The following is a 13,139-nucleotide window of genomic DNA, read 5'->3' on the forward strand; positions in this document are numbered from 1 at the left end:
TACCACAAAAAGATGGGAAAAATCATTGACTCGAGTATAAGCCTAGGGTGAGAATGCAGGGCGGCGGGCATGGTGCAGGAGAATGCAGGGTGACTGGCATGGTGCAGGAGAATGCAGGGTACTGGCATGGTGCAGGAGAATGCAGGGTACTGGCATGGTACAGGAGAATGCAGGGTACTGGCATGGTGCAGGAGAATGCAGGGTACTGGCATGGTGCAGGAGAATGCAGGGTACTGGCATGGTGCAGGAGAATGCAGGGTACTGGCATGGTGCAGGAGAATGCAGGGTACTGGCATGGTGCAGGAGAATGCAGGGTACTGGCATGGTGCAGGAGAATGCAGGGTACTGGCATGGTGCAGGAGAATGCAGGGTACTGGCATGGTACAGGAGAATGCAGGGTACTGGCATGGTGCAGGAGATTGCAGGGTACTGGCATGGTGCAGGAGAATGCATGTACTGGCATGGTGCAGGAGATTGCAGGGTACTGGCATGGTGCAGGAGATTGCAGGGTACTGGCATGGTACTAGAGGATCTGGGGTTGTGGGCATACTACAGGAGATGCAGTGCTGTGGGCATGGTACATGTGGACCATGCCCGCAGCACTGCATCCCTTGTAGTGTGCCCGCAGCCCATGGCAGGTAGTGAAGCTGTTTCACTTACCTGTTCCAGAGGCGCCTTCATTTTAAAAATGGCGCCGCCCGGCGCTGACACGTCATTGCGCACGCGCCGCCGCCGCTCGTATACTTTCGGCTATTCCCGGCCTCTCCCGAGCGGCGCCGGCAATAGCCGAAATTACACGAGCGGCGGCGGCGCGTGCGCGGTAACATGTATGCGACGGGCGGCGCCATTTTTAAACCTTAAACCCGTCGGAGAGGACATTTTTTCCTTGACTCGAGTATAAGCCGAGGGGGACGTTTTCAGCACAAAAAAATGTGCTGAAAAACTCGGCTTATACTCGAGTATATACGGTATGTATTGTTGTATTGGTCTGGAGAGGTTGACGCGTTTCGCATTGCGCTTCTTCTGGACCTCAGACGTTTAAATATTCTCTTGACAGAATAAACAGAATATACAATTAATAGCCAGTAAGCATTTGTCAGATATCTACATTTTTGCATTTGTTCATATAACACTTTCCGGATGCACTGCAAATGCAAGCATTGGAAAAGTAATAGCTACTAATAAGTATTTGTCTGCTAAAGAAAATTGGTTTGTCCTTTTACCTTTTAAGATTCCATGTGTATGCAACAAGTTTACAGTGAATAATAATATAAAGTATATTAGTAACATTTGTTTATTGCTATGAGAACCCACAAATGGCAATAGATGCACATGCGTTTGACAATACAAATGTTTAAAGTGCAATCTTGGGCTGGATGGGGTGTCATTCATTACATTTGAAATCCAGTGTACTTATCCTTCTGTAATAATAAATATTTGCCATGTTTGAGTTCATATGGGGAGCTCACTTGACTGCATTATAGAGGTGATTTGTATGAATAGTGTTTTTGTGCTGTAAAGTCAGGAGTTCAGCACCCTGAAACTTTTGAAACTATTGTTAGAGTTTATTTTTGGATTTTCTGGCTAATTGCTTATTGTTAACAAAATTCCAATTAGGTTATCTTAATGATAGAGTTGTTTTTTTTTTTCATCTTCAAGCACTCTACATTTGATGTGTATTTACTCATATTCATTTTCTTTTTCCAGGTCGTTGAAACTAATTTGGTTGCCTTTGACTGTCACTGGATCATAATAAATGAGGTAACTGCCATCCTAGTATTTCTGATATACTGATATAATATACTTATTTGCATTAAGATAGGGCAGTCTTAAATAGGACTTTGGAGGCTATATTTTATGCTGGTTTATAGCTTGACAAGAGTAAATATCATTAATATAACTATACAGTATATTAGTAGAATACCTGGAGTAAAAGCATACCATTGGTATCATATTGTCCTTAATGTAGTGGCAAAACTACACTAGTTACAGATGCCATAGCAATCCAAACCTACGTTAGTTACACAAGTGCAGCTCTCATGAAATAAGAGCCAATAAATCATTGTGTGTGTATTTACTAACCTCTGTACTAATGCAGACTAAATACCAGGAAATATCTACACATTATTTAAACTGAGCAAAAAAAAAAAAAAAACTATAAAAATTTGATTATAAAGGCAATAAAAAAGCACCAGAAAATAACATGTTGCAAAAAATGCCCAGATTTTTGGTTTCACAACTATATTCTCATACATAGAATCACATCATGTAGGCATATAACAGGTGCTGCTCTTTAGGTTTAGTGTATATAAAGTGGACATTGTACAAGTAGAGTTATTGATGTCAAACACCAAAATAATAATCATTTGTGAAAAGTAAGAGAGTCCTTAGCCAATATTAGAATGCCTCTTATTTTATTTGGAGTGTTAACCATAAAAGATACAGGGAAAATGCTTATTGGTGGATCTGGGTTGTTGAAGATTCTTAAAATGCACCTCCTTAGCACATCACTTGATGAATTTCAACCTAATAGCTTCCTCCTAAAATGCAGAATGTTTTTAAGGGTTATTTAGATCTCTAACACTAATGTAATACTAACTATCCTGGTGGGGGGAGAAGCTAAGCTATAAGTACCTAAGCTGGTTAGCTATATAATTAATAAAGGCATGTACCCGATCGGCTAATGCTGGTCCTGGTTAAGTAGTATGTTTAGGCAATCCCTTCCAGCCATGGCTATGAAGCTCTAGTAGTCATACCCAGTGCAGATCTAGAACAATGTAAACTGAGACTGGAACAGAGAACAGAACAATTGCAGCGGGTAAAAATTGAAATCCAACGAGGAATTCCAGTACAGCATTTTTCAGCTGTAGAGGTTAAGGGGCAAGAACCTTCCTCACTGTAAGCAGAGCACAAGGTTCCACAGCGTCAAAATATCGTAAAAGTTCCTTAGGTTGTTGGGACCCTCAAACCAATAAGGTAGATTGATCATCGACATGGGTAAAGATCAGTGAATAGATTTCACAGATTTGCAGGTGGAGGTCTCCCAGCTAATTGTTTTGTTCGTAGAAGACTTCTGACATCACTTTCAATTTAGGTCCCATTTTAAGAGACTATGGCCCTCTTTAAATGAGGAAAAAATAGTTGATTCACTGACTCTGGTAATGATGAGTCTTACAGTGTACCCCCATCTGTAATGGATGTTGTGGTTTCACAAAGACTTGGTAACAGGTAGCAATTGTGGTTTGTGAGAGATCAGCATATAGAGTAATCCCAATGTTTTGGTTAGGTCGTGTTGAGACCTTTCTGGCCACCTCCATAATCTTTTTTTTAGTATAATAAAAAGGTAGGTAGGTAGGGTACTTTTTCAGGTAAATAGTTTGTTTTAGGCTGCTTTTGTACTCATTTTATGATTATTTAATTTAAAGGTACAGACAGCAAAAGTTTCATAAAAGTTTTGTATGAGTTGTTGCAGATATTATTTCAATTCTGCTGGAGTCATTGATTCTGCTCATATCTCTGAATTTAACATGCTTCATATATCCCTTTTTATAATCTCTAGTCTTTATTGTATCTCTAGTCTTTAGTGTATTTTATAATCTCTAGTCTTTAGTGTATTGTGTTATATATACTCTTCCCATTGACATTATCTAGTATGTTTGCATTACTGTAAAATTCTTCTTGCTCAAATTCTGTGTACGTTCAATTTTATTTTGTGTTACTTTATTTTCAATATTCAGCATAATCCTTTATGAAATAAAGACATGAGATTGTGTTACAGTAACCAAAAAATATTCCATTGACTGATTGTTAGCTGTGGTCAGTAGCTAGCACCGTGTAATGTACTGGACTGATACTGGTCTCCTTTGTGGAACACCATTTATGTGTTACAACATATACAAAAATAGGGGCAAGAAGCAGACTGGATGAATGTTTTTTAACCTAGAATCACATTTAAGGCTCAATTTGTTTCCAGGTCTATTGCTTCAAACACAATTAAACAAGTGTAAATCACCAAGCCAACAAGGAAAACAACTAGTCATTGATAAACCACTCTACATTCTTTTAGGAGCAGGAAGGTCATACAGTATAGTACAGAGGGAATGTATCAATACAAACATGCAGTTTGTACTCAAGTTAAGTTCCAAGAAAAGTCACAGTCACCTTCGCTGTCATTTAAATAGTGTCACCTAAGCAGAATTTTGCTCTCTTTCTCTTTCTCATAATCAACCGAGATTATGCTATATTCATTTTTAGGCAAATGAGCTCAAGTCAAAATTTTAACCTTGCATTTCAGCCAGGTGTTTTAAAGGAATCTTAAGGATTTGTAACATCGCTTTGGGTTCAGAATACAATTGACAATTGAACTTTTGTAACTGCACAATTATATTTATTAAAACTGCATATTTGCCCCTTATTTAGCTTATCAAGTTATCTGGCATAAGAAAAATTATAAGTGTGTGACAGTCTTACACATGCTGAACTGATTTTGTGAGCAATTCCCTTCATTACTGTTGGCCCACCTGCAAACTCCTGATTTGGCAGCAGAAGACTACTACAGGCTAAAGCCTCCACCCAGAGACATCCACCAATCGTGGGCAGTCCTTAGGAGGTTTTCAAAACTATCCTAAGGCATTTTTGTCCTAAAGAACATAAAGACATTAAAATGCTTATAAATCCTTACATATACAGTACAGTGACTGACCTCAAGTGATACACACATAATAAACAAACCCTTATACATAGGTTGTACCTGTTTATCTGCAATCCTCTCTTCTCTACATCCCATTAGTGTACAGAATAAGAAAGCTTGAAGGAAACTGGGGGATAAGAGCTGCACTTACACACAGCTGAGCTCGGTAAAGGGGAGTTCTGAAAGCTGATTGGAGGGAAGGGGCAGACCCCCTTCTAACAGCATACAGGAACAGAGCTGAGGCTTTCAATTATGGGCTGTATGCTGGAGTTCCCTCCCCTGTCACCTTTTTTCTTTTGGGGGTCAGAAAAACTATTCAGAAGTGACTCATTCTGAGAGCAGAGGAACAGGGCAAGAGACAGAAATGACACTTAATACTCTGGATTGAGACAAGAACACACTATAGAGGGATATGCTTTGTTCATATCTCGTGTCTGAGGTGTACAACAACTTTAAGCCTTTCCATAACCACTTGAAGACTAGGCCTATTGTGACACTTTTTGTTACATGTAAAAATCAGTTTGTCTGTTTTTTGCTAAAAAGTTACTTTGAATCCCCAAACATTATATCTATATATTAGCAGAGACCCTAGAGAATAATATGGTGGTTGTTGCAATTTTTTATGTCACATGGTATTTGATCAGCATTTTTTCAAATGCAATTTATTTTGAAAAACTACACTTTAATGAGTTTTCCTGCATAAAAAATGCAATATATTACCCAATTTTTGGTGCCATGTAAAAGACAATGTTACACTGAGTAAATAGATACCTAACATGTCACCCATTAAAATTGGGTAAGCTGGCGGAATGGCGACAAACTATCATAATTAAAAAGCTCTATAAGAGATGCATTAACATTTTTTACAGGTTACAGTTTAGAGTTACAAAGGAGGTTTAGAACTAGAATTTTTGCTCTTGCTTTACCATTCCAGGAGATACCTCACATAGGTGGTGCAAACGCCGCTTACAGATGCAAGCGCGATCTACATATGCATTTACCTCTGCGCTCGAGCGCAGGGGGATGGGGACACTTTCAGTTTTTTATTCATATTTCTTTACATTTTTTTTATCATTTTTATTGTATCACAAGAAATGTACACATCACTTGTGATAGCAATAAAGCATGACCTCTTTATAGAGACATCTTGAGTCTATAAGACCCCATATCTCTCCTTTGCCCTTGAAAGCATGATCTTAAAGAAAAAAAAACCTTGAGCTCTTAGAGGTGATTGGAGACGATCTGGTCTTTGGTCACTTCTGGCCGCAACCACCAGATCCGGCACAGTGAGTGGCGGGAAGGGGACCCCTCCCACTGCTTATAAAAGTCAGCCACTCAGATCACTTTTATAGGTATGGGAATCGCTGGCTGAAATTTTTGATATTGGGGTTAGCGCTGACAGCTGCAGACATAGCTCTGGTATAACCACTTAAGTAAATCGCGAACATGTACCGTACGTGATTTAGCGGCAAGTGGTTAAAACTCTGTAATATGATTTGATGTCATTTGCTTAGGTCACAGTGCTGATTTTTTTTTTTTTACTTTTCTTTTTACTGTTTAGCAACTATAGCAGTTTTACAGCTGAAACTTCTATTAATTACAAGAGAATCATCTCTCTTGAGTCAAAACTCATGCAGGATCAGGTAGGTTTAATAATCTAGACCTTGTAGTCTCTTTGAAACTGCAAGTTCCCTCATTATGCTTTGAAAACTCAACTAATAAAAGGCTCTTTCATAGCTGACAAACATTGCTAATTATAAATCAACCTAATATGGATCATGTTGGCAGTGCAGCTGTATTTATAAATATGAGTTATCTGCTGCAAATTTAATGAACACTGCCGTCAAAGTGTTAAGCACACATGGGCTGAATGTCGGGCGGCATCGGCAGACTCAAAAGGAACCGACCCACATTAGGCCCATGTGTACTGCAGCCAAGGTCTGCAAATTGGCTCAACTGACCAGAGTGTTCTGGTCAGCGGGGCGGGGGGGGGCACCCCGGGGCACCCCCCTATCAGAAAACAATAGCAGAGCAGGGGAGATTGCTGTGCTAACATCAGATTGTTAGTACAGCAGCAGTACAGCAGCTCCAACATGAGCTGTCTGTTTTTTTTGTTTTGTTTAGCCCACACTAAGTGTGTACCAGGCTTAAGACTAGTCCTTAGACTACCAGCCCAGGGCTTCTATTTTCACCCAAAGATTGCAGAAGTACCCCAGACTGCTCCAGCCTATTGTAGAAAATCTGATCATCTGAAAACCTGTTTTGCTTACATATTTGTAATGCTAAAAGGGTTAGTCCCAAACGCCCACTGAAGGTCCCTTGCAGTCTCTCACATACAAGAAGGCGGATGTATCATGTTCAAAATTTCACTTGCTCCGGTCAGATGTAGGCTTGCCTAACAAGTTGGGTAATAGTACAGTTCAGGCTGAGCAACTCTGTGGTTCCCGTGGATTACATAGAATGCACAATTGAACAATTTAGCTGGAATTTGTAGCCTTTCTGGGACAGCAATAGCTGTCTTCTGAAACTGCTTTTTAAACTGCTTTTAACCCATTGTTTGGAAATTCCCTGTAACGAGAAGATAATTCTAACTTAAAAAAATATATTTTTGTTTAAATCTTCGTTTTTATCCAGAAAATATAGCAAAACATTAGATAAACGATGTAAAAAGCATGAGTTATTGATTGAGAACCAGAAGATATGATAACAGGGAAAAAATGAAATATAAAGGACCATTTGAACTTTTTCTGTACCAACAAATTAGCTCAACTAATGGTGTTCTACTCTAGGTGTACCTATGGAAACGAAATCATAGCACAGAACTGTTACAACTTCCTTTTATCTTCTGGTACTTCAAACAGACCAGTATCCACTTAAGGTTTCCAGCTTTTGTGGCACTTATGTCTCATTTATATAGACATCCCTTACACCAGGTTTTTAACATCATCTGTTATATTTCTATTGGTATTGCAGTTTGCCTACTTTAAACAAGGGCTGATAGCTTAAAATGTGAGAGAAAAGCATAAATTCTATTTCAATAAAGAGTTATAAAACTGTCTTTGTAAAATGTATATTCATTTGCATACCTCAAGTACAGTACATGTGTTGCTGATGTTGCTTTTTTCTTTCCAGTGTCTTTTTGCAGGACAATCTTTTATCAAAAACTATATCCCATTGATTTCTGCCAAGAGGGTGGCTCTGTGTGCTAGGACCATAGCTGTGCGCAACCTATTGCATTAGGGTGTGCACCCAAAAGCTCAAACACACATGCTTTTCTTAGCAGCCTCAGCTGCACTGGACAGAGTGCTCTCTACAGAGCAGCTTCCTGTTCATTCACAAACTGAAGTATAGTAAACACATTTTGCCATGCATCAGTTATGAATGAACACAGTCAGTGAGTGTGTTCACTGTGTTCATTTAGAAAAGGAAGGCGCTGTTAAATGACATATTTACTAGCCCCTTCCCCCACTCTCCATCCTGAAACATCCCCTGCAGCAGCTGGGGGGAGAGGAGGGAAGCCATCGGTACTGCGTGGTGGAAGGGCCAATATGGGGGAAGCCCGGGCAGTAGGGGGAATCGGCACTGTACGTAATGATTGGGGTGTGCGCTGGCATGCCTGGCACACCCCCTGCACATGCCATTGCCTAGGGCTGTGCACTGAAAAGCACCTACACTACTGAAGCAAACATCAAACTAAATGTTAACAGCAACGCAAACACAAAGGCCACAATGAATCATGGAAAGTGTAATCCTGATTCAGCAGACCACCTAAATTGCATAAAATAAGCAGCACATTCAATAAACTGCATGCTGTACAGGCTCATCAAAAAAAAAAAAAAAAAAGCCTACTGACTCTTAGTAAAGCTGGCTTATTAAGAAATATACTCCCTCTTACAGCTAGGTGGTAAATTGGTAAATTATATCGCATATAGTTATCTCAGTTTACTAAACTCACAGGTGGATTGGGATACTATTTCCTGCAAATCATAAAGGGAACAGGATGTAGACCCACTATCTGCTAAACAATGAAATACTATTCTGTAACATGCCCCACCTGGTTTCCCCTGCTAATTGTGGGAGACTTACACAATTATCTATTCTGCATGGGACTTACAGGACCCCTAATGGAGGATCGACTTCAAGCACAAAGATTCCACTATATATTCTAAAAAAAATTAAAAATAAAATTAAAGAAATACTGCCCTAAGCTTTTTCTATACTAGCAGGACACTTTAGACCTCCTTAATAATGTAGTTATTGCAACATATTCATAAACTAAACTTATATATTTGTTCTTAGCCATCATACTCTGAGCTAGGTAGTGATTATTATCCTCATCTTCTACTGTCGAAGTACAAGTAAAAGAGGTCAATGGGTTAGAAAAGCTTACTTACCAACAGTGGGTTGTGACAATAAGTTTAAGAATATGTGGCCAGGGTGGTTGGACACACATACTGTGCTAACATATTATTTACTCTATACTATGTTAATTCTAGGAGCTAGTAAGTGCCTGGAAGGACACTGTTGCTAAGGCGAAAGAGATGCTCAGTAATGCTGTATAATATGCTAAATAGCATGTTGAGGTTTGAAATCCAAACTTTTCTCTTGTTTTAGGAAAAAAGCTGTCATTCAGCTATGGGTGTCATTGGGATCAGTCTCGTGCGCAGGACAAATTGTTTTTCTTTTTTGCTAAGTAGGCAGGTGGTTTGAATGACAATGGATTTACAACAAGGGACTTTTTTGGGATTATTATTTTTTATAAAGGACTTGTTAAGTGTTTGGGCGTCTTTATTTTTAGATTACATCTTCATTTTTAGATTACAATTTTTTGTGAAAGAGTAGTAGTACTATGTACCCCATACATATTCATGTGAAGGGTGTACATGTTCCCAAAGGCAGTTCCCCATGTTATTTTCTTGACACCACCTTGCTTTTTAGCCCAGAAAACTAGCTTTTTTTAGTTTAACAGATTTGGCTCCAATTGATTTTAATGGGGATCGGGTTCGACATCTGAACTTCCTTGAAGTTTGCGGAACCTTGCTCAAACCAAACACAGGACAGTTAGCGAATACCTAGAAGTGACAAAGACAATGCAGTTCTGCAAGATTAACAAATATTTTCTGTGCTTGTTGAAAATGTTCCTATCCCTAACTTAAAAAATGAAGCCACCACATTAAAGGACTGGTAAGCTGCATTATTATGTCTGTTTTTGAATTTAGATATGCTTTGAGTTTAGATAACACATTCCTTATTATGCAACCAGCAGCTAATAGCCAACCTCTTTGTGCTCTGAAGGTACTTACAAAAGGGGAGATAAGGCTAAAGAATTTGACTTTTTCAGTAAAAACATACCTGATGTAACCTCCGCAACTTTGTTAAACAGCCAACGCTCAAGCTGTTCTGACATACAAAGTTTTTAACTCTTTCAGTTCCTGCACTTTATAACTGATTCAAGGATCAGAGTCATTTTAAATAGGGCTATGTGTAGTTTACCAGTGACCCTCTATTCTGCTAGTCTACTATAAAATAGTTTCAAAGCAAACAGTTAAAGAAAGTGGCTAAACTAACTATTAATTACAGCAGAGATGAGTGATATCTTCAGCCTCTGTCCATGTCCATGTCCATTACCTTTAACAAAATGTCATAACTCACATGTTTTGTCATTCTGACAATTCTGGTGTAATGGATGTAGTAGACGGAGTACTCTTCCATGTTAGTTGACTAACTGATACTAGATGGGATTTCATGTAGTTTGCAGAAGGCAAATTGCATGGTATTTTAAAAATGTATTAATTCTATTGTGGCCTATTCTCACCACAGCAGTTTGTTTAGTTTTAATAGGTTTTTTAATGAGGCACAAAGGTAACAGAACAAGCATGTTGACTAGGTAATAGTAACAAATAAATACCAGCTCTAACAATGTGTCACAAATTTTTTCAAAGTAATAAGGGTAGAAGAAGAAGGAGAGGGAGATGGAAGGAGGGCTGAAGGAAGGTAGTAAGGAAGTAAGGGACAAGTGTGATTCTGTAAATACCAGGGGTGTCTACAGGGATGTCTGAATAGAGGCATCAGTCAGCATTTAGCAGAGCTCTAGATATATTTAGATGAGACTAGGTTAGATAATAAGATGGGTTAGGCGAGGATTCCAAGGCATAACAAGCTACAGTGAGCAAATTGTTATACAATAAGTGTTTATTGCGATAGAGAGCACCAGGAAGCACGTAACCAAGCGCCCCAGTTATGAAGGAATTTATCTAATGAAAGGTGGTCTTTTGGAAACATGTACTCATATGTGGCATGTTCATTTAAAGTATGTATTGTTGTAGAGAGATCAGGTGCCGAAGGCTGTCTCCAGTGTGGAGCAATTGTCAGCATAGCCACTATGAATAAGTGCGTGAGCACCATGTGGAACTCGAAAGGCCAAGAATCCATGCATATATCCAATAATGCCAGTTTGGGGTCGGGTGTCATAGCTATGTTTCACAGCAGTGTGTTTAACAACATGTTAAAAATGTCATGTGTGCTGCAGTTTGAGGCTGGAGAGAGATGGGTAAAGAGAGCAGGCAGGGGGTAGGAGTTGGATGTCCCCAGAGGGGACACCAGATGCTTCCAGAAATGTGAGCCACTGGTTGTATATGGAGTTAGAAACTTACTAAGGTGGCCGAATAAGGTCAAGTGGATAGATGAGTTGGCAAGTGCTGCCTGTATAGATCAGTACCTTTAAACCAACCATCCCGTTCAGGTTTTTGCATGAAATAATATATTTCCTTAGCTTATTTGCACCTGTTTCTCCATCTCTTCTACCTAAACTATTCTACTAAACTAGTTTCAGATCTTAGGTATTTTAGTGTTCCATAGTCTGAGTATGACTATTTTTACTGCATTTGGTAGGTGTAAAGGAAGAGAGTGTTTGTAAGTGGCAGGGGAAATATCCTTGTGATATAGCAGGAACAAGGCATGATTAAAAAGGAGCTCATCGACTGAGATTTTCTTTATCAGGAGGTGGACCTCAGCCAGAGAGGGTGAATTCGCAGGCAGGACCACCAGTTATGTATGAGCATGTCTCAATCCTGTAGGCATTTCCAACATTTACCAGGAATAGTAGGTTGTGATACCATCCCACCAGGTGTTGAGAAAAGAGGTAGGGTAAGCTGGGAGGGTGGGGGGGGTTAGTCTGGGTCACATTGGACAGGGGTCAATGACAAATATTTGGTAGTCAAGGCGTATTTAAGTCATACTATTCTGAAGATGTGATAGGTGTTTCTAATCAGAGTATGGGAATCAAGGTCAATGTTAATCTTTTGCAGCTAGGGCCAGGCATGAAGAGGACTGTGTGAAAAGGCATATTCCAGGTATAGCCCTAGGACAGAGTAAATAGCAGTTACATCATTGGCAGACATGGCTTTAACCACTTGACCTCTGGAAGATTTACCCCTCTTCATGACCAGGCCACTTTTTGCGACACGGAACTGCGTTACTTTAACTGACAATTGCGCGATCATGCAACGCTGTACCCAAATAAAGATTTAATTTGATGGTATTTGATCACCACTGTGTTTTTTATTTTTTGCGCTATAAACAAAAAAAGACTGACAATTTAAAAAAAAAAAATATATATATATATTGCTTTCTGCTATGAAACATAGCCATTAAAAAAATGTTAAAAATCTGATTTCTTTATAAATTTAGGCCAATATGTATTCTACTACATATTGTCGATTAAAAAATCCCAATTAGCGTATATTATTTGTTTTATGCAAATGTTATAATGTCTACAAACTATGGGGTATATACTGGAATTTTTATTTGTTTTATTGTTTTTATACTAGTAATGGTGGCGATCATCGACTTTTAGCAGGACTGCAAAATTGCAGCTGACAATCAGACACTAACTGACATCTTTGACAGGCAATATATGTTAGACAACGTTTTAGGAATGTTGTGCAATTTACCCTTCAGAAAGAGGTAGCGTCTGACCAGTTCTTCTTCCCCCTGGAAATGAGCTTGTTTAGAAAAAATTATAGAGACACCTTTCATTTAGCTAGCCGCAGTTGTTGTGTGACATGCTACCAGGTACTGAGGACTGGATAGTTTAGAGATAGTCAATGATTTAAAGGATAGGTTCATAATTTAACAAAAAATAATAAATATACATTTTTTTGCAGGTAAAAACATGTGCATTTAGTTTTTTTTAGGAGTCTGCAAAGCATTGCACAAGAGATCAGGAGATCACTGCTGCCATGCAGGTCTCCTGCAGAGTGTCAATGTACGCTATCTGCCTGTATATTGTACAGGTAGGCAGTTTTACACTGACAGGAAGAATCAACAGGGCCATGGTAGTTCATTGAGAACTACAAGCGGATAACCGCAAAGGCTGTGGGTACTTGTAGTTCATTTATTCACAGGGATCTGTGAATCAATGAGGTGCCTGTGTGGACAGCGATTTTGA

General features: G+C 39.1%; 1 protein-coding gene across 3 annotated transcripts in view; it reads left to right on the plus strand.

The window, feature by feature from the left end:
* The window catches only part of GRID2 (glutamate ionotropic receptor delta type subunit 2), a 1,458,531-nt gene that overhangs the window by 866,421 nt on the left and 578,971 nt on the right, over nt 1–13,139 (plus strand). For all 3 annotated transcript variants that reach the window (XR_014225747.1, XR_014225748.1, XM_082268534.1), the window contains exon 5: nt 1,708–1,761. Coding sequence is in view for 1 of the 3 variants with exons in the window: in XM_082268534.1 (XP_082124660.1) it covers nt 1,708–1,761 (54 nt within the window). In the remaining 2 variants the exon portion in view is untranslated. The remainder of the gene's footprint in view (nt 1–1,707; nt 1,762–13,139) is intronic.

This window comes from Pelophylax lessonae (genome assembly GCF_965119305.1).
Source record: "Pelophylax lessonae genome assembly, chromosome: 1".
Taxonomy (NCBI): Eukaryota; Metazoa; Chordata; class Amphibia; order Anura; family Ranidae; genus Pelophylax; species Pelophylax lessonae.